Genomic DNA, 25,959 nt, shown 5'->3' with positions numbered 1-25,959 from the left:
GGTCGGTGTGTCGTGTGCCTCTGTTAGCATCCGGTTTACCTGAGACATCACATTACACCAGATGTTTACCTGTTATGCCTCTTGCAGTGAACTGTTTATCTCTACTGTTGTCTTCCTGTTCCACAACACTCTGCAGGACCTACCCTTTACGATGGAAGTGCAATACTTCACACACAAATGGATTGAATGCCACTGACAATCCTCAAACCACAGAACTAGTTGATGCAAATGCCCCCATAATTTTTGACAACTTTCTTCACTGTTTACCAGAGCACCTAATTTGTTATCATCTGCAAACTTACTAAGCGCAATGGATGCATTTTCTTCAAAATTGTTTGTATAAATCGTGTTGCATCCTGATGCTTTTGGCAATCCTAAAGTCAAGATTGAGGCATAAAAGTTATTTAAACATAGAAATCTACAACTCATTACAGGCCCTTTGGCCCACAATGTTGTGCCGATCATGCAATCTATTCTAGAAACTGCCTGGGGTTTTCCAAGTTCATAGCCCTCTATTTTTCGACTCTCTATGTACCTGTCTAAGAGGCTCTTAAAAGACCCTATTGTATCCATCTCCACACACCCACCACTGTTTTTTCAGTTTATTTTATGAATGGTTAGAAGAGCAAAAAAGAGGAAACCAAAGACTCAAAGGAGAGAGACAAAACGTACCATGTTCATCCAGCAGATTACTGCTTAGTAAAATATTCCATTCCATATTGTCAAACAGTAAGATGGCTGATGCAAATAATGTCACTCTTGCTTCTCAACCAAAATGTTTCTCTAAAAGGTGAGGCAATTGCTACTATAGTGCTGGAAAATTCACTGACGGATCACGTGCACACTCAGTGGCCACTTCCACTGCCTTGCTGCAATGAATTCCATGGATTGATCACCCATTGACTGGAAGAATAGATCTTCCTTTCCTTTCTTCTAAAGGGTTACTTTTCTGTTCTATTCCGACATACACAAAATGCATGAGGCTATTCTTTTGTGACAACACTCAATTGAAGAGAGTGCATTCCCTGTGAAGAATAAACCTGTATTCATCACTTTTTGTTGGCTTTTCCATTCTTGGGCATTGCTCTTTCCAGAACAGACGGTGGTGCAACCAGTTAGGGTGCTGTCCACTGTGCGTCTACAGAAGTTTGTCAAAGTGTCAGGTGACGTGCCGAATTTGCGCAAGTTTCAAATAATATAGGGATGCTCTTGTGCTGTCTTTGTTGTTACGGTTCTGTGTTGGTCCCAGGGCCAATCCTCTGAAATTGAAATGCCAAAGATTTTGGACTTATGGAACACCTCCAATCTCTTAAAGGCTACTTATCAATGTGTGAATTGCAGGGAAATCTGAAGCTGGTAGGACCGTAAGAGATAGGAGCAGAGTTGTGCAGTGTGGTCCATCAGGTCTGCTCAGTCAGTCCATCATGGCTGGTTTAATATTCAGTCTCAACCCCATTCACCTGCTTCTCCCCGTTACCTTTGATGTTGTTAGTAATCAAGAGCCAACTCTTCTGACAGCAGTAAAAAGACAACATGGCCTGGATGTGGAGGGGGTATTTGCTGGTTGCTGTTTTGTTGTGGTAGTGCAGCTTGTAGATGTCCTGAATGGTGGGATGGGCTTCATTCTCAGTCCTTGATACTTCTGTTTTCTTGGTATATTTCGCTGTACATCTCTTCTTTAATATGGATTTGCATTGATAGTGCAAAAGACTGATAAAATCCTGGCTTGTTCCTCAAAAGCTCAACCGCTTAAACCTTCAAGAAGCAGTGCAGTAGAAGAAAGTCCAGTTCGGCACCGCAGGCGTCCTCGACGTCGTCGAAGAAGACCCACATTGCCTGAATACATAAAGAGCCACATTCTCATATTTGCAGGTTAGTAAAATAAAAGTAGTTTCAAAGGAAACAGTGAATGTTTTGTTGACTATTACAACAGAATATTGTTCGATTAAATGCTCAGTGAATTGAGACCGTTCAGAGTGAGCCTGTTTATTTACTGATCTGTTGTACCTGAGTCACCATTAGGATTGTTTGAAAGTGAAGATGGTCAAACAGATAGTCTGAATACAGAGTCTCAGAGTGACATAGCACAGAAACTGGCTATTCATTCTAACTTGTCCATGCCAGCTAATGCTAATACCCTGTTTTGGCAAGTGTTCCTCAGCACCTTTCTTATCTATTCACTTAGCCAAATGTCCCTAATATGTCTTTGTTGTACTTGTATCAATTCAGCTTAGCTCTATTAATATATCTTCACCTTCCACATGCAGAAGCTGCAACCAGGTCCCTTTTAATTGTTTCCACCCCTCACCTTCAACTGATGCTGTCCAGTTTTTATGAAGCTTGCCCTGAGAGAGGGTGGTGATGGGGTAGCGATGTTTGCAGTCAGACGATTAATACCACTTACTGTTCTGAATACCTCTATTAGAATATCATTCATTTTTCTGCCTCCAAGGAGTTGGTGCTTATCCTGCACAACCACTCCCTGTAAATCAGGCCCTGGAGTTTGTTTGCAATATCTGCAATTGAATAAAACCATGTGACCAAAACTATGGTATGGCCTCAACAACATCCAGTACTATTGGACATTATGATCCATTACCGAAATTCATTGATCTGGCTCTTTACCTCTGACGCCCCTTTCAGTGAAATATTTACCTGGACTCTTAGGTCTCCCTCTTCCACAACATTCTGCAGGGCCCGTCCTTCACTATGAAATTGCCATCTTGATTCGACCTACCAAATGCAACTTGTTGTATCCCGATGCTTTTGCGATCCAAACGTCAAGAATGAGGCATAAACATATTGCTTGAGTTTGTTTTCTGAAATGTAAGACCAATGAAGAGGTGCTCAAATACTGAAATGAAAGAGACAAGAAAATTAATGTAATCTCCTGGAGGAGAATACTGATAACAAAGGTATCTATTCTCGCCGTTGTGAACATCCTTTGCTCAAAAATCTGGCTGACTGGTGCTACTGATGCTACTGTACACACAGATTGGCCATTTTGTTTGTTACACCTGTCCACCTGCTCATGAATGTAAATATCTAATCAGCCAGTCTGATGGCAGCAAATCAACACATCAAGCATGCAGACGTGGTCAAGAGGATCATTTGCTCAAACCAAAGTGGATGAGCTATAGTGGAAGACCACACATGCACCTAATAAATTGGACACTTCATGTGGATGGTTAAGGTTGACATCATCGCCTGAGGGGCCTGTTTCTCTTCCTTGCTGAGACAGAAAAGTCTGTAGACGTGTATTGAATAATTATTTCACGGTCACTTTGCTATGTTCTTCTGCAAATTATCAGCAATGCTGATGTTACTATGCTGTTTATACAGACAGCTCGAATGTTGAAAAACCCATTCCCGCCACTTCTAAAGTTACCAGTATTGATGGGGATGCAGTGAACACAGGTGTGTTAAGGTCACTAAACACTGCAGAGCAGGAACGGATCCTTTGGCTCAACAAGTCTATGCTGAAGCATTATTCTGCCTCTCCCCACTGACCCTCACCACCAGACCATCCATGTACTTATCCAACCTTCTATTACCTGCTCGAATCAAACCCGCATCATCACTTCCTCTGGCGGCTCGTTCCACACTTTCATCACCATCCACATACATTCCCTGAAACATACAATAGTAACTACAGAGTGAGGCTTCCTAAGAACCAGTAAACGGAGAGATGCAAGTGACGGGCACCAAGACATATGAGCAGAATTTGGCCTTGTAGTCCATTCAATTTGCTGCGCCATTCCATGTTTGCTGATCTATTGTCCTGCTCAACCCCATTCTTTCGCATTGTCCCTGTAACGTTTGATACTCTTTTCTTAGACAGAATCTACCAACCCCTGCTTGAATGAACCCAGTGACTTGGCCTCCATAGATAGTTTTATCAAATCCAAGATAGAACACAATTTGACTGGTAAAAGAATCATTTTCTCTTTTCCAAAGAGATATCTTTCTATTCTGACTAACACACAAAATTCATGAGGCCGCTCTTTTGTGACAACACTCAATAGAGGAGAGGGCTTTGCCTGTGATGAAAAAGCTTGTATCCATTGCGGTTTTTTGGCTTTTCCTCGCTTGGGCATTGACGTTTCCAAAACAGCCCGTGATGCAACCAGTTAGGATACTGTCCACTGAGCATCTGCAGGAGTTTGTCAAAGTGTCGGGTGACAATGCCAAATTTGCGCAAGATTCAAATGACGTAGGGATGTTCTTTTGCCATTTTTTTTTCTGACTGTTCCGTACTTGGACCAAGGACCAATGCTCTGAGATTGTCATGCTAAAGATTTTGAACTTATCGACTGCACCACCTCCAATCCTTAAAGGCGAGTGGTTAAGGTGTGAATTGCAGGGAAATCTGCAGCTGGTAGGGCGATTATGACATAGGAGCAGAACTTTGCCTTTTAGTCCATGGGGTCTGCTCAGTCATTCTGCCTGGCTAATTTACTATCCCTCTCGGCCCCATTCTCCTGCCGTCTACCCAAAACCTTTGATGTCCTTACTGATCAGGAACGAACCCTCCTGTCATCAGGGAGAAGAGAACATGGCCTGGATGTGGAGGGGTATTGATGATGGTTGCTGTTGTGTTCACATTCTTTGCAGATGTACTCAATGGTCGGAAGGGCCTTCTCAGTGTTTGCCACTTTTGTTTTCTTGGTGAATTCTGTCCTTTAGTTTGGATTTGCATTGTTACAGGGGCTGATACAAGTGAAATGGGTGGAGACTCCAATCAACCGCAGTCTGCCAGCGCGTCGTCTGAGCAACGAATTCAGAGCTCAAATTTCAGTCCCGATCAATTGATTGACGATTTGCTTGTCGGTCCATGCAAACTGCTTTCTGGTATGTTCTCAGTGTTAACTTGACCCATTCAGTATTATGCATGTTAGCAGAATGAAAGTGGTTTCAAAGGAAACAGTTGAGGACAATGTCAATTATTGCAACAGAATGTTGTTCAATATAATGCTCAGTGAAATGTTGCTGTTCAGGGTCAGCATGTTTATTTAATGGTCAGTTGTATTGGAGTAACCCTTGGGGTTGTTTGAAAATGTACACAGCCATATAGATGAAAGGGAATGCAGAGTCATGGAGTAGTATAGCACAGAAACAGAGGGTTCATTCTAACTTGTCCACGCCAACCAAGGTGCCCTCCTACACTAATGCCATGTTTGGCATATTACCACTCTGCAATATTCTTATCGAAACACAAATCCAGATATCCCTACAATCTGCTTTTTGAACTTGTCTTGTATTCAACTCAACTTCGCACCATCTGCGTCTACACCACACTCCATGTGCAGAGCTCCACCTCTGTCCCTTTTAAATGTTGTCACTCTCTCACCTTGAACCTGTGCTCTCCAGTTTATTAGAGGTGTGCACTTGAAAGGGGTGATGATGGGGGAGGGAAGTGTGCATTCACTGCTATAATACCCATTCTGATTTTGAATCCCCCAAATAGCTCTCCTTTCAATTTCGTACTCACTGGGGAGTGAACTCCAAACCTGCATGACCTCTCACTGTATGTCAGACCCCAGAATTTCTTTGCACTGTTTGCAGTTGAATGACATCTTTCCTGTGAGGAAAACTGTACACAGTACTCAATGTATGGCCACACCAACATCCTGAGGTATGGGAACATTACGTTCCATCACCGAAATTCAGTGACCTGACTGATACAGATCAGTGTGTCAAGTGCCACTGTCAGCATCCGGTTGATCTGAGACATCACATTACTCCAGATGTTTACTTGTTATGCCTCTTGCAGTGAACTGTTTATCTCTACTGTTGTCTTCCTGTTCCACAACACACTGCAGGACCTACCCTTTACGATGGAAGTGCAATACTCCTCACCTAAATGGATTGAATGCCACTGACAATCTGCAAACCACAGAACGAGTTGATCTAAATGCCCCCATATTTTTTGACAACTTTCTTCACTGTTTACCAGAGCACCTAATTTGTTATCATCTGCAAACTTACTAAGCGCAACGGATGCATTTTCTTCAAAATTGTTTGTATGAATAGTGTTGTATCCTGATGCTTTTGGCAATCCTAAAGTCAAGATTGAGGCATAAAAGTTGTTTAAATATAGAAATCTACAGCACATTACAGGCCCTTCGACCCACAATGTTGTCGATCATGCAATCTACACTAGAAACAGCCCAGAATTTCCCAAGTGTCTAGCCCTCTATTTTCCGATGCTCTATGTACCTGTCTAAGAGACTCTTAAAAGAGCCCATTGGATCCATCTTCATGCACCTACCACTGTTGTTTTAGTTTATTGAGGGTAAGAAGAGCAAAAAAGAGGTAACCAAAGACTCAAAGGACAGAGAGAGAGAGACAAAAAAGTACCATGTTCCTCCAGCAGATTACTGCTTAGTAAAAAACATTCATTACATTTTATCAACCAATAAGAAGGCTGATTCAATTAATTTCACTCTTATTTCTGAACCAAAAAGTCTCCATAAAAGTTGGGGTAATTGCCATTGTAATGCTGGAAAATTCACTGATGGATCACGTGTACACTCAGTGGCCACATGCAAATGCTCATTACTGTAGGTATCTAATCAGCCAATCACGTGGCAGGAACTCAATGCATAAAACATGCAGACATGGTCAAGAGGGTCATTTGCTCAAACCAAAGTGGGTGAGCTACAGTGGAAGGCCACACAGGTAGCTGATCAATTAGACAATGTATGTGGACGGTTGATGTCGACATAATCGGCTGAGGGGCCTGTTTCTCTGCAGCATATCTCTTCCTTAATGAGAGAGAATACTTTTCAGACAGGTAATGACCAACTGCAGTTCACAGATCACATCGCTTCGTCTTCCTGAAACAAATCATCATCTAATCCTCATGTTACTATGCTGTTCATGCTGACAGTTTGAGTGATGAATAACCCATTCCTGCCACGTGGAAAGGTGCCAATAGTGATGGGGATCCAGTGACTTCGGTCATGTTACACGGTTGTGTTAAAGTGGCTGAACACGGCAGAGCAGAAGTGGGTCCTTTGGCCCATCAAGTCCATGCTAGAAACGTATTCTGCCTCAGCCCACCAAACTACACCTCCAGAGCGATCCCATCCATGTACTTATCGAAGTTTCTATTAGCTGTTCAAACCCAACTCGTAGCATCACTTCCCCAGACGGCTCGTTCCGCACTCTCATCACCCTCGGCATGAAGAAGTTCCCCCACGTGTTCCCCTGAAACAGTTCATCAGTAGTAACTGCAGGGTAGGGCTTCCTGAGAACCAGTAACGTGGGAAACAGGAGGTGATGGGAAATAAGACACACGAGCAGAATTAGGCCATTCGGCCCTCTGATTTTGCTTCACCATTCCATCTTTACTGATTGATTTTCCTGCTCATCCCCATTCTCTTGCTCATCCCTGTTATGCTTGTTAATATTACTGATCCAGAACCTATCAAGCGCTGTTGAAATGTTCCCAGTGACCTGGCCTCCACAGCCTTCCTCCAATGAATTCCATGGATTGGTCACCCATTGACTGAAAAAAAAATCTTCTTTTCCTTTCTTCTGAAGGGTTATTTTTCTATTCTATTCCTACACACACAAAGTTCATGAGGCCGCTCTTTTGTGGCAACACTCAATCGAGGAGAGTTGATGAAAAGGCCTGTATCCATCACTTTTTGTTGGCTTTTCCATTCCCGGGCATTGGTCTTTCCAGAACAGACGGTTGTGCAACCAGTTAGAGTGCTGTCCACTGTTCGTCTACAGAAGTTTGTGGAAGTGTCAGGTGACGTGCCGAATTTGCGCAAGTTTCAAATAATATAGTGATGCTCTTGTGCTGTCTTTCCATCCAGGCCATAATGCAAACAGTTTTTAGACGGTATTGCGAATCTGTGCAAACGTCAACGGAATCAAATCTGTTGTTGTGCCTTTTTTTTGATGGCACTTACATGCTGGACCCGGGACAGATCCTCTGAAATTATAACTCCAGTAAATTTGAAGTGACCGACCATCTCACCTCTGACCCATTAATGACTGATGAAGCAGTGAATTGCAGGGCAACCTGCAACTGGTACTGATCCCGAATTAGCCCTTGTGGCATCAGTGAGAAGAGAGTGGGCATTTGATGATGGATGCTGTTTTGTGGAGATCGCGCACCATGTAGATGTACTCAGCGGGCCGGAGGGCCTTCTTTATCGGTGTTTGCCATTTCTGTTTTGTCTTTAATTTGGTTTTGTATTGTTACAGGGAGTGACGGAAGTGAGATGGGTGGAAACTCCAGTCAACCCAAGAATGCCGGCGCGACGGCTAAGCAAGGTGTTCAGTCCTCAGGTACCAGTGAACATGTGGAGGGTGAGCTTTCTGTTCTGTTCTCAGTGTTAACCATACCCATTCACTATTATGCATGTTAGTAGACTGAAAGTGTCGATTATTGCAACAGAATGTTGTTCAATTACATGCTCAGTGAAATGATGCTGTTCGGCGTGAGCATGTTTATCTAATGGTCAGTAGTATTGTAGTAACCCTTGGGGTTGTTTGAAAATGTACACAGTCATATAGATGAAGGGGGATTGCAGAGTCGTGGAGTAATACAGCACAGAATCAGAGGATTCATCCTAACTTGCCCGCGCCAACCAAGGTGCGAATGCCATGTTTGGCATATTATCACTCTGCAATATTCTAAGCGAAGCACAAATCCAGATATCCCTAAAATGTGCTTTTTGAACTCGTCTTGTATTTAACTCAACTTCACACCATCTGTGTCTGCACCACACTGTCATTTGCAAAGCTCCACCTCTGTCCCTTTTAAATGTTGTCACCCTCTCACCTTGAACCTATGCTGTCTGGTTTCTGAGAGGCGTACACTTGAAGGGGGTGGTGATGGGGGAGGGATGTGTGCATTCACAGTTAGAATACCCATTCTGATTTTGAATACCCCAAATAGCTCTCCTTTCAATTTCGTACTCACTGGGGAGTAAACTCCAAACCTGCACGATGTCTCACTGTATGTTAGACCCCAGAATTTCTTTACAATGTTTGCAGTTGAATGACGTCTTTCCTGTGAGCAAAACTGTACACAATACTCAGTGTTTGGGCCTCACCAACATCCTGAGCCATGGGAACATTACGTTCCATCATCAGAATTCACTGACTGATACAGGTCGGTGTGTCGTGTGCCTCTGTTAGCATCCGGTTTACCTGAGACATCACATTACACCAGATGTTTACCTGTTATGCCTCTTGCAGTGAACTGTTTATCTCTACTGTTGTCTTCCTGTTCCACAACACTCTGCAGGACCTACCCTTTACGATGGAAGTGCAATACTTCACACACAAATGGATTGAATGCCACTGACAATCCTCAAACCACAGAACTAGTTGATGCAAATGCCCCCATAATTTTTGACAACTTTCTTCACTGTTTACCAGAGCACCTAATTTGTTATCATCTGCAAACTTACTAAGCGCAATGGATGCATTTTCTTCAAAATTGTTTGTATAAATCGTGTTGCATCCTGATGCTTTTGGCAATCCTAAAGTCAAGATTGAGGCATAAAAGTTATTTAAACATAGAAATCTACAACTCATTACAGGCCCTTTGGCCCACAATGTTGTGCCGATCATGCAATCTATTCTAGAAACTGCCTGGGGTTTTCCAAGTTCATAGCCCTCTATTTTTCGACTCTCTATGTACCTGTCTAAGAGGCTCTTAAAAGACCCTATTGTATCCATCTCCACACACCCACCACTGTTTTTTCAGTTTATTTTATGAATGGTTAGAAGAGCAAAAAAGAGGAAACCAAAGACTCAAAGGAGAGAGACAAAACGTACCATGTTCATCCAGCAGATTACTGCTTAGTAAAATATTCCATTCCATATTGTCAAACAGTAAGATGGCTGATGCAAATAATGTCACTCTTGCTTCTCAACCAAAATGTTTCTCTAAAAGGTGAGGCAATTGCTACTATAGTGCTGGAAAATTCACTGACGGATCACGTGCACACTCAGTGGCCACTTCCACTGCCTTGCTGCAATGAATTCCATGGATTGATCACCCATTGACTGGAAGAATAGATCTTCCTTTCCTTTCTTCTAAAGGGTTACTTTTCTGTTCTATTCCGACATACACAAAATGCATGAGGCTATTCTTTTGTGACAACACTCAATTGAAGAGAGTGCATTCCCTGTGAAGAATAAACCTGTATTCATCACTTTTTGTTGGCTTTTCCATTCTTGGGCATTGCTCTTTCCAGAACAGACGGTGGTGCAACCAGTTAGGGTGCTGTCCACTGTGCGTCTACAGAAGTTTGTCAAAGTGTCAGGTGACGTGCCGAATTTGCGCAAGTTTCAAATAATATAGGGATGCTCTTGTGCTGTCTTTGTTGTTACGGTTCTGTGTTGGTCCCAGGGCCAATCCTCTGAAATTGAAATGCCAAAGATTTTGGACTTATGGAACACCTCCAATCTCTTAAAGGCTACTTATCAATGTGTGAATTGCAGGGAAATCTGAAGCTGGTAGGACCGTAAGAGATAGGAGCAGAGTTGTGCAGTGTGGTCCATCAGGTCTGCTCAGTCAGTCCATCATGGCTGGTTTAATATTCAGTCTCAACCCCATTCACCTGCTTCTCCCCGTTACCTTTGATGTTGTTAGTAATCAAGAGCCAACTCTTCTGACAGCAGTAAAAAGACAACATGGCCTGGATGTGGAGGGGGTATTTGCTGGTTGCTGTTTTGTTGTGGTAGTGCAGCTTGTAGATGTCCTGAATGGTGGGATGGGCTTCATTCTCAGTCCTTGATACTTCTGTTTTCTTGGTATATTTCGCTGTACATCTCTTCTTTAATATGGATTTGCATTGATAGTGCAAAAGACTGATAAAATCCTGGCTTGTTCCTCAAAAGCTCAACCGCTTAAACCTTCAAGAAGCAGTGCAGTAGAAGAAAGTCCAGTTCGGCACCGCAGGCGTCCTCGACGTCGTCGAAGAAGACCCACATTGCCTGAATACATAAAGAGCCACATTCTCATATTTGCAGGTTAGTAAAATAAAAGTAGTTTCAAAGGAAACAGTGAATGTTTTGTTGACTATTACAACAGAATATTGTTCGATTAAATGCTCAGTGAATTGAGACCGTTCAGAGTGAGCCTGTTTATTTACTGATCTGTTGTACCTGAGTCACCATTAGGATTGTTTGAAAGTGAAGATGGTCAAACAGATAGTCTGAATACAGAGTCTCAGAGTGACATAGCACAGAAACTGGCTATTCATTCTAACTTGTCCATGCCAGCTAATGCTAATACCCTGTTTTGGCAAGTGTTCCTCAGCACCTTTCTTATCTATTCACTTAGCCAAATGTCCCTAATATGTCTTTGTTGTACTTGTATCAATTCAGCTTAGCTCTATTAATATATCTTCACCTTCCACATGCAGAAGCTGCAACCAGGTCCCTTTTAATTGTTTCCACCCCTCACCTTCAACTGATGCTGTCCAGTTTTTATGAAGCTTGCCCTGAGAGAGGGTGGTGATGGGGTAGCGATGTTTGCAGTCAGACGATTAATACCACTTACTGTTCTGAATACCTCTATTAGAATATCATTCATTTTTCTGCCTCCAAGGAGTTGGTGCTTATCCTGCACAACCACTCCCTGTAAATCAGGCCCTGGAGTTTGTTTGCAATATCTGCAATTGAATAAAACCATGTGACCAAAACTATGGTATGGCCTCAACAACATCCAGTACTATTGGACATTATGATCCATTACCGAAATTCATTGATCTGGCTCTTTACCTCTGACGCCCCTTTCAGTGAAATATTTACCTGGACTCTTAGGTCTCCCTCTTCCACAACATTCTGCAGGGCCCGTCCTTCACTATGAAATTGCCATCTTGATTCGACCTACCAAATGCAACTTGTTGTATCCCGATGCTTTTGCGATCCAAACGTCAAGAATGAGGCATAAACATATTGCTTGAGTTTGTTTTCTGAAATGTAAGACCAATGAAGAGGTGCTCAAATACTGAAATGAAAGAGACAAGAAAATTAATGTAATCTCCTGGAGGAGAATACTGATAACAAAGGTATCTATTCTCGCCGTTGTGAACATCCTTTGCTCAAAAATCTGGCTGACTGGTGCTACTGATGCTACTGTACACACAGATTGGCCATTTTGTTTGTTACACCTGTCCACCTGCTCATGAATGTAAATATCTAATCAGCCAGTCTGATGGCAGCAAATCAACACATCAAGCATGCAGACGTGGTCAAGAGGATCATTTGCTCAAACCAAAGTGGATGAGCTATAGTGGAAGACCACACATGCACCTAATAAATTGGACACTTCATGTGGATGGTTAAGGTTGACATCATCGCCTGAGGGGCCTGTTTCTCTTCCTTGCTGAGACAGAAAAGTCTGTAGACGTGTATTGAATAATTATTTCACGGTCACTTTGCTATGTTCTTCTGCAAATTATCAGCAATGCTGATGTTACTATGCTGTTTATACAGACAGCTCGAATGTTGAAAAACCCATTCCCGCCACTTCTAAAGTTACCAGTATTGATGGGGATGCAGTGAACACAGGTGTGTTAAGGTCACTAAACACTGCAGAGCAGGAACGGATCCTTTGGCTCAACAAGTCTATGCTGAAGCATTATTCTGCCTCTCCCCACTGACCCTCACCACCAGACCATCCATGTACTTATCCAACCTTCTATTACCTGCTCGAATCAAACCCGCATCATCACTTCCTCTGGCGGCTCGTTCCACACTTTCATCACCATCCACATACATTCCCTGAAACATACAATAGTAACTACAGAGTGAGGCTTCCTAAGAACCAGTAAACGGAGAGATGCAAGTGACGGGCACCAAGACATATGAGCAGAATTTGGCCTTGTAGTCCATTCAATTTGCTGCGCCATTCCATGTTTGCTGATCTATTGTCCTGCTCAACCCCATTCTTTCGCATTGTCCCTGTAACGTTTGATACTCTTTTCTTAGACAGAATCTACCAACCCCTGCTTGAATGAACCCAGTGACTTGGCCTCCATAGATAGTTTTATCAAATCCAAGATAGAACACAATTTGACTGGTAAAAGAATCATTTTCTCTTTTCCAAAGAGATATCTTTCTATTCTGACTAACACACAAAATTCATGAGGCCGCTCTTTTGTGACAACACTCAATAGAGGAGAGGGCTTTGCCTGTGATGAAAAAGCTTGTATCCATTGCGGTTTTTTGGCTTTTCCTCGCTTGGGCATTGACGTTTCCAAAACAGCCCGTGATGCAACCAGTTAGGATACTGTCCACTGAGCATCTGCAGGAGTTTGTCAAAGTGTCGGGTGACAATGCCAAATTTGCGCAAGATTCAAATGACGTAGGGATGTTCTTTTGCCATTTTTTTTTCTGACTGTTCCGTACTTGGACCAAGGACCAATGCTCTGAGATTGTCATGCTAAAGATTTTGAACTTATCGACTGCACCACCTCCAATCCTTAAAGGCGAGTGGTTAAGGTGTGAATTGCAGGGAAATCTGCAGCTGGTAGGGCGATTATGACATAGGAGCAGAACTTTGCCTTTTAGTCCATGGGGTCTGCTCAGTCATTCTGCCTGGCTAATTTACTATCCCTCTCGGCCCCATTCTCCTGCCGTCTACCCAAAACCTTTGATGTCCTTACTGATCAGGAACGAACCCTCCTGTCATCAGGGAGAAGAGAACATGGCCTGGATGTGGAGGGGTATTGATGATGGTTGCTGTTGTGTTCACATTCTTTGCAGATGTACTCAATGGTCGGAAGGGCCTTCTCAGTGTTTGCCACTTTTGTTTTCTTGGTGAATTCTGTCCTTTAGTTTGGATTTGCATTGTTACAGGGGCTGATACAAGTGAAATGGGTGGAGACTCCAATCAACCGCAGTCTGCCAGCGCGTCGTCTGAGCAACGAATTCAGAGCTCAAATTTCAGTCCCGATCAATTGATTGACGATTTGCTTGTCGGTCCATGCAAACTGCTTTCTGGTATGTTCTCAGTGTTAACTTGACCCATTCAGTATTATGCATGTTAGCAGAATGAAAGTGGTTTCAAAGGAAACAGTTGAGGACAATGTCAATTATTGCAACAGAATGTTGTTCAATATAATGCTCAGTGAAATGTTGCTGTTCAGGGTCAGCATGTTTATTTAATGGTCAGTTGTATTGGAGTAACCCTTGGGGTTGTTTGAAAATGTACACAGCCATATAGATGAAAGGGAATGCAGAGTCATGGAGTAGTATAGCACAGAAACAGAGGGTTCATTCTAACTTGTCCACGCCAACCAAGGTGCCCTCCTACACTAATGCCATGTTTGGCATATTACCACTCTGCAATATTCTTATCGAAACACAAATCCAGATATCCCTACAATCTGCTTTTTGAACTTGTCTTGTATTCAACTCAACTTCGCACCATCTGCGTCTACACCACACTCCATGTGCAGAGCTCCACCTCTGTCCCTTTTAAATGTTGTCACTCTCTCACCTTGAACCTGTGCTCTCCAGTTTATTAGAGGTGTGCACTTGAAAGGGGTGATGATGGGGGAGGGAAGTGTGCATTCACTGCTATAATACCCATTCTGATTTTGAATCCCCCAAATAGCTCTCCTTTCAATTTCGTACTCACTGGGGAGTGAACTCCAAACCTGCATGACCTCTCACTGTATGTCAGACCCCAGAATTTCTTTGCACTGTTTGCAGTTGAATGACATCTTTCCTGTGAGGAAAACTGTACACAGTACTCAATGTATGGCCACACCAACATCCTGAGGTATGGGAACATTACGTTCCATCACCGAAATTCAGTGACCTGACTGATACAGATCAGTGTGTCAAGTGCCACTGTCAGCATCCGGTTGATCTGAGACATCACATTACTCCAGATGTTTACTTGTTATGCCTCTTGCAGTGAACTGTTTATCTCTACTGTTGTCTTCCTGTTCCACAACACACTGCAGGACCTACCCTTTACGATGGAAGTGCAATACTCCTCACCTAAATGGATTGAATGCCACTGACAATCTGCAAACCACAGAACGAGTTGATCTAAATGCCCCCATATTTTTTGACAACTTTCTTCACTGTTTACCAGAGCACCTAATTTGTTATCATCTGCAAACTTACTAAGCGCAACGGATGCATTTTCTTCAAAATTGTTTGTATGAATAGTGTTGTATCCTGATGCTTTTGGCAATCCTAAAGTCAAGATTGAGGCATAAAAGTTGTTTAAATATAGAAATCTACAGCACATTACAGGCCCTTCGACCCACAATGTTGTCGATCATGCAATCTACACTAGAAACAGCCCAGAATTTCCCAAGTGTCTAGCCCTCTATTTTCCGATGCTCTATGTACCTGTCTAAGAGACTCTTAAAAGAGCCCATTGGATCCATCTTCATGCACCTACCACTGTTGTTTTAGTTTATTGAGGGTAAGAAGAGCAAAAAAGAGGTAACCAAAGACTCAAAGGACAGAGAGAGAGAGACAAAAAAGTACCATGTTCCTCCAGCAGATTACTGCTTAGTAAAAAACATTCATTACATTTTATCAACCAATAAGAAGGCTGATTCAATTAATTTCACTCTTATTTCTGAACCAAAAAGTCTCCATAAAAGTTGGGGTAATTGCCATTGTAATGCTGGAAAATTCACTGATGGATCACGTGTACACTCAGTGGCCACATGCAAATGCTCATTACTGTAGGTATCTAATCAGCCAATCACGTGGCAGGAACTCAATGCATAAAACATGCAGACATGGTCAAGAGGGTCATTTGCTCAAACCAAAGTGGGTGAGCTACAGTGGAAGGCCACACAGGTAGCTGATCAATTAGACAATGTATGTGGACGGTTGATGTCGACATAATCGGCTGAGGGGCCTGTTTCTCTGCAGCATATCTCTTCCTTAATGAGAGAGAATACTTTTCAGACAGGTAATGACCAACTGCAGTTCACAGATCACATCGCTTCGTCTTCCTGAAACAAATCATCATCTAATCCTCATGTTACTATGCTGTTCATGCTGACAGTTTGAGTGATGAATAACCCATTCCTGCCACGTGGAAAGGTGCCAATAGTGATGGGGATCCAGTGACTTCGGTCATGTTACACGGTTGTGTTAAAGTGGCTGAACACGGCAGAGCAGAAGTGGGTCCTTTGGCCCATCAAGTCCATGCTAGAAACGTATTCTGCCTCAGCCCACCAAACTACACCTCCAGAGCGATCCCATCCATGTACTTATCGAAGTTTCTATTAACTGTTCAATCCCAACCCGTAGCATCACTTTCCCTGGCGGCTCGTTCCGCACTCTCATCATCTTTGGCATGAAGAAGTTCCCCCACATGTTCCCCTGAAACAGTTCATCAGTAGTAACTGCAGGGTAAAGCTTCTTGAGAACCGATAACGCGTGAACAAGGAGGTGATGGGAAATAAGACACACGAGCAGAATTAGGCCATTCGGCCCTTCGATTTTGATATACCATTCCATCTTTGCTGATTGATTTTCCAGCTCATCCCCTTCCTCTTGCGTTCTCCCTGTTATGCTTGTTAATCTTACTGATCCAGAACCTATCAAGCGCTGTTGAAATGTTCCCAGTGACCTGGCCTCCACAGCCTTCCTCCAATAAATTCCATGGATCGGTCACCCATTGACTGAAAAAAAATCTTCTTTTCCTTTCTTCTGAAGGGTTATTTTTCTATTCTATTCCTACTCACACAAAGTTCATGAGGCCGCTCTTTTGTGGCAACACTCAATCGAGGAGAGTTGATGAAAAGGCCTGTATCCATCATTTTTTGTGGCTTTTCCATTCCCGGGCATTGGTCTTTCCAGAACAGTCGGTTGTACAACCAGTTAGAGTGCTGTCCACTGTTCGTCTACAGAAGTTTGTCGAAGTGTCAGGTGACACGTCAATTTTGCGCAAGTTTCAAATAATATAGGGATGCTCTTGTGCTGTCTTTGTTATTACAGTTAAGTGTTGCACCCAGGACCTGTCCTCTGAAATTGTAATGCCAAAGATTTTGAACTTACCGACCACCTCCACCTCCAATCGCTTAAAGGCTACTGATCAATGTGTGGATTACAGGGAGATCTGCAGCTGGTGGGACCATAAGACATAGGAGCAGAATTGCACAGTGTGGTCCATCAGGTCTGCTCAGTCAGACCATCATGGCTGATTTAATATTCCCTCTCATTCCCATTCTTCTGCTTCTCCCCGTAACGTTTGATGTTGTTACTAATCAAGAACCAACACTTCTGACATCAGTGATAAAACAGCATGGTCTGGATGAGGAGGGGGTATTTGCTGGATGCTGTTTTGTTCTGGTAGTATACCTTGTAGATATACTCAATGGTTGTGGGAATGGCTTTCTTTCTCAGTGATTCTCAGTCTCTGTACTTCTCTACTTTAATGTGGATCTGCATTGTTAACAGAGCAACAGACTGGCATAATCTTGTTTGGTTCCTCGAAAGAGGACAGCGATCTTGAACAGTCAATTAGCAGTGAAGCAGAAGAAGGTGTAGTTCCGCCCACCAGGCCTCTTCAGTGTCGTACAAGAAGACGCAGACTTTCTGAAGACGGTTTGATGCTCAGTCGCCAATTTGCAGGTTAGTAAAATGAAAGTAGTTTCAAAGGAAATAGTGAATGCCTTATTGATTATTGCAACAGAGTATTGTACAATTAAATGCTCAGTGAAATTATACCATTCAGAGTGAGTTTGTTTATTCAATGATATGTTGTACCTGAGTAACCATTGGGATTGTTTGAAAGTGAAGGTGGTCAAACAGATAGTCTGAATACAGAGTCTCAGAGTGACATAGCACAGAAACTGGCTATTCATTCTAACTTGTCCATGCCAGCCAATGTACCTTTCTTTGCTGATACCTTGTTTTGGCAAGTGTTTCTCAGCACCTTTCTTATCTATTCACTTAGCCAAATGTCCCTAATATGTCTTTGTTGTACTTGTATCAATTCAGCTTAGCTCTATTAATATATCTTCACCTTCCACATGCAGAAGCTCCAAACAGGTCCCTTTTAATTGTTTCCACCCCTCATCTTCAGCCAATGCTGTCCAGTTTTGAAGAAGCTTGCCCTGAGAGAGGGTGGTGATGGGGTAGCAATGTTTGCAGTCAGACGATTAATACCACTTACTGTTTTGAATACCTCTATTAGGATATCATTCAGTTTTCTGCCTCCAAGGAGTTGGTGCTTATCCTGCACAACCACTCCCTGTAAATCAGGCCCTGGAGTTTGTTTGCAATATCTGCAATTGAATGAAACCATGTGACCAAAACTATGGTATGGCCTCAGCAACATCCAGTACTATTGGACATTATGATCCATCACCGAAATTCATTGATCTGGCTCTTTACCTCTGACGCCCCTTTCAGTGAAATATTTACCTGGACTCTTAGGTCTCCCTCTTACGGCCCACCCTTCACTATGAAATTGCCACCTTGATTCGACCTACCAAATGCAACTTGTTAGATCCTGATGTTTTTGCGATCTAGACGTCAAGAATGAGGCATAAAATGTATTGCTTGAGTTTGTTTTCTGAAGCGTTGTAAGACCAAAGAAGAGGTGCTCAAATACTGAAATGAAAAGGACAGGAGAATTAATGTAATCTCCTGGAGGAGAATACTGATAACAAAGGTATCCATTCTATGTCGATAACCAATAGGATGGCAGATTCAAGAAATATGATATTTCCTATGATGAAAGTTTCCAGAAAAAGCAAAGGCAACTGAAAAATTCACTGAACAACCATGTGGACACACAGTGGCCACTTAATTAGTTACACCTGTCCATGTGCTCATTAATGTAGATATCTAATCTGCCTATCACATGGCAGCAACTCAATGCATAAAACATGTAGACATAATCAAGAGTTTCATTTGCTCAAACCAAAGTGGATGAGCTGCAGCGGAAGGCCACACATGCACCTAATAAGTTAGACACTGTATGTGGATGGTTGATGTCCACGTGATGGTCTGAGGGGGCTGTTCCTCTAAGAATAAGACACAAAGCTTACTGCTTAAGTATGTTCTCTTAAATTTTATATGACCAATGAAGAGCTGTCCAAACAGTCAAACAAAAGAGCCAAACAAAAGTAACGTGATCTTCTCTGAGCAGAAGACTGAGAGCAAAAATATCGTTCCTATATGTTTAACGATTAAGATGGCAGATTCAAGTAATATGATACTTGCTACTGCACAAAGTTTCCAGAAAAAAAAACACAAAGGCAACTACATTCTTAATTGCTAGAAAATCCACTGAACAGTAACTTGCACACACATTGGCCACTTTGTTGCACCTGTTCACCAGCTCATGAATGTAAATATCCAATCAGCCAGTCTGATGGCAGCAAATCAACACATCAAGCATGCAGACGTGGTCAAGAGGATCATTTGCTCAAACCAAAGTGGATGAGCTATAGTGGAAGACCACACATGCACCTAATAAATTGGACACTTCATGTGGATGGTTAAGGTTGACATCATCGCCTGAGGGGCCTGTTTCTCTTCCTTGCTGAGACAGAAAAGTCTGTAGACATGTATTGAATAATTATTTCACAGGTCACTTTGCTATGTTCTTATGCAAATTATCAGCAATCCTGATGTTACTATGCTGTTTATACAGACAGCTCGAATGTTGAAGAAAGGCCCATTCCCGCCACTTCTAAAGTTGCCAGTATTGACAGGGATCCAGTGAACTCAGGAGTGACAGTGAACACAGGTGTGTTAAGGTCACTAAACACTGCAGGAACAGGAACGGATCCTTTGGCCCATCAAGTCTATGCTGAATTATTATTCTGCCTCGCCCCACTGACCCTCACCACCAGGCCATCCATGTACTTATCCAATCTTCTATTACCTGCTCGAATCAAACCCGCATCATCACTTCCTCTGGCGGCTCGTTCCACACTTTCATCACCATCCACATACATTCCCTGAAACATACAATAGGTAGTAACTACAGAGTGAGGCGTCCTAAGAACCAGTAAACGGAGAGATGCAAGTGACGGGCACCAAGACATATGAGCAGAATTTGGCCTTGTAGTCCATTGAATTTGCTGCGCCATTCCATGTTTGCTGATCTATTGTCCTGCTCAACCCCATTCTCTCGCGTTGTCCCTGTAACGTTTGATACTCTTTCTTAGACAGAATCTACCAACCCCTGCTTGAATGAACCCAGTGACTTGGCCTCCATAGATAGTTTTATCAAATCCAAGATTGAACACAATTTGACTGGAAAAAGAATCAATTTCTCTTTTCTAAAGAGATATCTTTCTATTCTGACTAACGCACAAAATTCATGAGGCCGCTCTTTTGTGACAACACTCAATAGAGGAGAGGGCTTTGCCTGTGACGAAAAAGCTTGTATCCATCACGGTTTTTTAGCTTTTCCTCGCTTGGGCATTGGCGTTTCCAAAACAGCCCGTGATGCAACCAGTTAGGATACTGTCCACTGAGCATCTGCAGGAGTTTGTCGAAGTGTCGGGTGACAATGCCAAATTTGCGCAAGATTCAAATGACGTAGGGATGTTCTTTTGCCATTTTTTTCCTGACTGTTCCGTACTTGGACCAAGGACCAATGCTCTGAGATTGTCATGCTAAAGATTTTGAACTTATCGACTGCACCACCACCAATCCTTTAAGGCGAGTGATTAAGGTGTGAATTGCAGGGAAATCTGCAGCTGGTAGGGCGATTATGACATAGGAGCAGAACTTTGCCTTTTAGTCCATGGGGTCTGCTCAGTCATTCTGCCTGGCTAATTTACTATCCCTCTCGGCCCCATTCTCCTGCCGTCTACCCAAAACCTTTGATGTCCTTACTGATCAGGAACGAACCCTCCTGTCATCAGGGAGAAGAGAACATGGCCTGGATGTGGAGGGGTATTGATGATGGTTGCTGTTGTGTTCACATTCTTTGCAGATGTACTCAATGGTCGGAAGGGCCTTCTCAGTGTTTGCCACTTTTGTTTTCTTGGTGAATTCTCTCCTTTAGTTTGGATTTGCATTGTTACAGGGGCTGATACAAGTGAAATGGGTGGAGACTCCAATCAACCGCAGTCTGCCAGCGCGTCGTCTGAGCAACGAATTCAGAGCTCAAATTTCAGTCCCGATCAATTGATTGACGATTTGCTTGTCGGTCCATGCAAACTGCTTTCTGGTATGTTCTCAGTGTTAACTTGACCCATTCAGTATTATGCATGTTAGCAGAATGAAAGTGGTTTCAAAGGAAACAGTTGAGGACAATGTCAATTATTGCAACAGAATGTTGTTCAATATAATGCTCAGTGAAATGTTGCTGTTCAGGGTCAGCATGTTTATTTAATGGTCAGTTGTATTGGAGTAACCCTTGGGGTTGTTTGAAAATGTACACAGCCATATAGATGAAAGGGAATGCAGAGTCATGGAGTAGTATAGCACAGAAACAGAGGGTTCATTCTAACTTGTCCACGCCAACCAAGGTGCCCTCCTACACTAATGCCATGTTTGGCATATTACCACTCTGCAATATTCTTATCGAAACACAAATCCAGATATCCCTACAATCTGCTTTTTGAACTTGTCTTGTATTCAACTCAACTTCGCACCATCTGCGTCTACACCACACTCCATGTGCAGAGCTCCACCTCTGTCCCTTTTAAATGTTGTCACTCTCTCACCTTGAACCTGTGCTCTCCAGTTTATTAGAGGTGTGCACTTGAAAGGGGTGATGATGGGGGAGGGAAGTGTGCATTCACTGCTATAATACCCATTCTGATTTTGAATCCCCCAAATAGCTCTCCTTTCAATTTCGTACTCACTGGGGAGTGAACTCCAAACCTGCATGACCTCTCACTGTATGTCAGACCCCAGAATTTCTTTGCACTGTTTGCAGTTGAATGACATCTTTCCTGTGAGGAAAACTGTACACAGTACTCAATGTATGGCCACACCAACATCCTGAGGTATGGGAACATTACGTTCCATCACCGAAATTCAGTGACCTGACTGATACAGATCGGTGTGTCAAATGCCACTGTCAGCATCCGGTTGATCTGAGACATCACATTACTCCAGATGTTTCCCTGTTATGCCTCTTGCAGTGAACTGTTTATCTCTACTGTTGTCTTCCTGTTCCACAACACTCTGCAGGACCTACCCTTTACGATGGAAGTGCATTACTCCTCACCTAAATGGATTGAATGCCACTGACAATCCGCAAACCACAGAACGAGTTGATCCAAATGCCCCCATAATTTTTGCCAACTTTCTTCACTGTTTACCAGAGCAGCTAATTTGTTATCATCTGCAAACTTACTAAGCGCAACGGATGCATTTTCTTCAAAATTGTTTGTATGAATAGTGTTGTATCCTGATGCTTTTGGCAATCCTAAAGTCAAGATTGAGGCATAAAAGTTGTTTAAATATAGAAATCTACAGCACATTACAGGCCCTTCGACCCACAATGTTGTCGATCATGCAATCTACACTAGAAACAGCCCAGAATTTCCCAAGTGTCTAGCCCTCTATTTTTCGACGCTCTATGTACCTGTCTAAGAGACTCTTAAAAGAGCCCATTGGATCCATCTTCATGCACCTACCACTGTTGTTTCAGTTTATTGAGGGTAAGAAGAGCAAAAAAGAGGTAACCAAAGACTCAAAGGACAGAGAGAGAGAGACAAAAAAGTACCATGTTCCTCCAGCAGATTACTGCTTAGTAAAAAACATTCATTAATTTTATCAACCAATAAGAAGGCTGATTCAATTAATTTCACTCTTATTTCTGAACCAAAAAGTCTCCGTAAAAGTTGGGGCAATTGCCATTGTAATGCTGGAAAATTCACTGATGGATCACGTGTACACTCAGTGGCCACATGCAAATGCTCATTACTGTAGGTATCTAATCAGCCAATCACGTGGCAGGAACTCAATGCATAAAACATGCAGACATGGTCAAGAGGGTCATTTGCTCAAACCAAAGTGGGTGAGCTACAGTGGAAGGCCACACAGGTAGCTGATCAATTAGACAATGTATGTGGACGGTTGATGTCGACATAATCGGCTGAGGGGCCTGTTTCTCTGCAGCATATCTCTTCCTTAATGAGAGAGAATACTTTTCAGACAGGTAATGACCAACTGCAGTTCACAGATCACATCGCTTCGTCTTCCTGAAACAAATCATCATCTAATCCTCATGTTACTATGCTGTTCATGCTGACAGTTTGAGTGATGAATAACCCATTCCTGCCACGTGGAAAGGTGCCAATAGTGATGGGGATCCAGTGACTTCGGTCATGTTACACGGTTGTGTTAAAGTGGCTGAACACGGCAGAGCAGAAGTGGGTCCTTTGGCCCATCAAGTCCATGCTAGAAACGTATTCTGCCTCAGCCCACAAAACTACACCTCCAGAGCGATCCCATCCATGTACTTATCGAAGTTTCTATTAACTGTTCAATCCCAACCCGTAGCATCACTTTCCCTGGCGGCTCGTTCCGCACTCTCATCATCTTTGGCATGAAGAAGTTCCCCCACATGTTCCCCTGAAACAGTTCATCAGTAGTAACTGCAGGGTAAAGCTTCTTGAGAACCGATAACGCGTGAACAAGGAGGTGATGGGAAATAAGACACACGAGCAGAATTAGGCCATTCGGCCCTTCGATTTTGATATACCATTCCATCTTTGCTGATTGATTTTCCAGCTCATCCCGTTCCTCTTGCGTTCTCCCTGTTATGCTTGTTAATCTTACTGATCCAGAACCTATCAAGCGCTGTTGAAATGTTCCCAGTGACCTGGCCTCCACAGCCTTCCTCCAATGAATTCCATGGATCGGTCACCCATTGACTGAAAAAAAATCTTCTTTTCCTTTCTTCTGAAGGGTTATTTTTCTATTCTATTCCTACACACACAAAGTTCATGAGGCCGCTCTTTTGTGGCAACACTCAATCGAGGAGAGTTGATGAAAAGGCCTGTATCCATCATTTTTTTTTGGCTTTTCCATTCCCGGGCATTGGTCTTTCCAGAACAGACGGTGGTGAGGCCAGTTAGAGTGCTGTCCACTGTTCGTCTACAGACGTTTGTCGAAGTGTCAGGTGAAGTGCCGAATTTGCGAAAGTTTCAAATAATATAGGGATGCTCTTGTGCTGTCTTTGTTATTACGGTTCTGTGTTGCACCCAGGACCTGTCCTCTGAAGTTGTAATGCCAAAGATTTTGAACTTATCGACCACATCCACCTCCAGTCGCTTAAAGGCTACTGATCAATGTGTGGATTACAGGGAGATCTGCAGCTGGTGGGACCATAAGACATAGGAGCAGAATTGCACAGTGTGGTCCATCAGGTCTGCTCAGTCAGACCATCATGGCTGATTTAATATTCCCTCTCATTCCCATTCTTCTGCTTCTCCCCGTAACGTTTGATGTTGTTACTAATCAAGAACCAACACTTCTGACATCAGTGATAAAATAGCATGGTCTGCATGTGGAGGGGGTATTTGCTGGATGCTGTTTTGTTCTGGTAGTATACCTTGTAGATATACTCAATGGTTGTGGGAATGGCTTTCTTTCTCAGTGATTGCCACTTTTTTTCTTGAAATATGTCTCTGTACTTCTCTACTTTAATGTGGATCTGCATTGTTAACAGTGCAACAGACTGGCATAATCTTGTTTGGTTCCTCGAAAGAGGACAGCGATCTTGAACAGTCAATTAGCAGTGAAGCAGAAGAAGGTGTAGTTCCGCCCACCAGGCCTCTTCAGTGTCGTACAAGAAGACGCAGACTTTCTGAAGACGGTTTGGTACTCAGTCGCCAATTTGCAGGTTAGTAAAATGAAAGTAGTTTCAAAGGAAATAGTGAATGCCTTATTGATTATTGCAACAGAGTATTGTACAATTAAATGCTCAGTGAAATTATACCATTCAGAGTGAGTTTGTTTATTCAATGATATGTTGTACCTGAGTAACCATTGGGATTGTTTGAAAGTGAAGGTAGTCAAACAGATAGAGTGGGAATACAGAGTCACAGAGTAACATAGCACAGAAACTGGCAATTCATTCTAACTTGTCCATGCCAGCTAATGCTAATACCTTGTTTTGGCAAGTGTTCCTCAGCACCTTTCTTATCTATTCACGTAGCCAAATGTCCCTAATATGTCTTTGTTGTACTTGTATCAATTCAGCTTAGCTCTATTAATATATCTTCACCTTCCACATGCAGAAGCTCCGAACAGGTCCCTTTTAATTGTTTCCACCCCTCATCTTCAGCCGATGCTGTCCAGTTTTGAAGAAGCTTGCCCTGAGAGAGGGTGGTGATGGGGTAGCGATGTTTGCAGTCAGACGATTAATACCACTTACTGTTCTGAATACCTCTATTAGGATATCATTCAGTTTTCTGCCCTCCAAGGAGTTGGTGCTTATCCTGCACAACCACTCCCTGTAAATCAGGCCCTGGAGTTTGTTTGCAATATCTGCAATTGAATGAAACCATGTGACCAAAACTATGGTATGGCCTCAGCAACATCCAGTACTATTGGACATTATGATCCATCACCGAAATTCATTGATCTGGCTCTTTACCTCTGACTCCCCTTTCAGTGAAATATTTACCTGGACTCTTAGGTCTCCCTCTTCCACAACACTCTGCAGGGCCCGTCCTTCACTATGAAATTGCCACCTTGATTCGACCTACCAAATGCAACTTGTTGGATCCCGATGCTTTTGCGATCTAGACGTCAAGAATGAGGCATAAAATGTATTGCTTGAGTTTGTTTTCTGAAGCGTTGTAAGACCAAAGAAGAGGTGCTCAAATACTGAAATGAAAAGGACAGGAGAATTAATGTAATTTCCTGGAGGAGAATACTGAGAACAAAAGTATCCATTCTATGTCGATAACCAATATGATGCCAGATTCAAGAAATATGATATTTCCTATGATCAAAGTTTCCAGAAAAAGCAAAGGCAACTGAAAAATTCATTGAACA

The 25,959-nt window shown here is 42.8% G+C and overlaps 2 protein-coding genes across 4 annotated transcripts in view; both read left to right on the top strand.

Moving 5' to 3' along the window:
• Window positions 1–7,075, top strand: part of LOC132388286 (uncharacterized) — a 28,436-nt gene extending 21,361 nt beyond the window's left edge. The window contains exons 5-6 of the mRNA XM_059960624.1: window positions 1,741–1,872; window positions 4,708–7,075. Of these exons, the coding sequence (XP_059816607.1) occupies window positions 1,741–1,872; window positions 4,708–4,874 (299 nt within the window). The 3' untranslated portion in view covers window positions 4,875–7,075. The remainder of the gene's footprint in view (window positions 1–1,740; window positions 1,873–4,707) is intronic.
• Window positions 7,076–8,170: 1,095 nt separating this feature from the next.
• Window positions 8,171–25,959, top strand: part of LOC132388282 (uncharacterized) — a 40,036-nt gene continuing 22,247 nt past the window's right edge. The window contains exons 1-6 of one of the 3 annotated variants that reach the window (XM_059960619.1): window positions 8,171–8,307; window positions 10,876–11,007; window positions 13,843–13,986; window positions 17,428–17,601; window positions 21,023–21,166; window positions 24,626–24,799. In XM_059960619.1, coding sequence (XP_059816602.1) covers window positions 8,241–8,307; window positions 10,876–11,007; window positions 13,843–13,986; window positions 17,428–17,601; window positions 21,023–21,166; window positions 24,626–24,799 — 835 coding nt within the window. In that variant the 5' untranslated portion in view covers window positions 8,171–8,240. Of the gene's footprint in view, window positions 8,329–10,875; window positions 11,008–13,842; window positions 13,987–17,427; window positions 17,602–21,022; window positions 21,167–24,625; window positions 24,800–25,959 lie in introns of all 3 variants that reach the window. The other 2 variants (XM_059960618.1, XM_059960617.1) reach the window with 2 other exon arrangements.

Source organism: Hypanus sabinus, unplaced genomic scaffold (genome assembly GCF_030144855.1).
Source record: "Hypanus sabinus isolate sHypSab1 unplaced genomic scaffold, sHypSab1.hap1 scaffold_293, whole genome shotgun sequence".
NCBI classification, from domain to species: Eukaryota; Metazoa; Chordata; class Chondrichthyes; order Myliobatiformes; family Dasyatidae; genus Hypanus; species Hypanus sabinus.
This window is presented reverse-complemented; position numbering and strand designations above follow the sequence as displayed.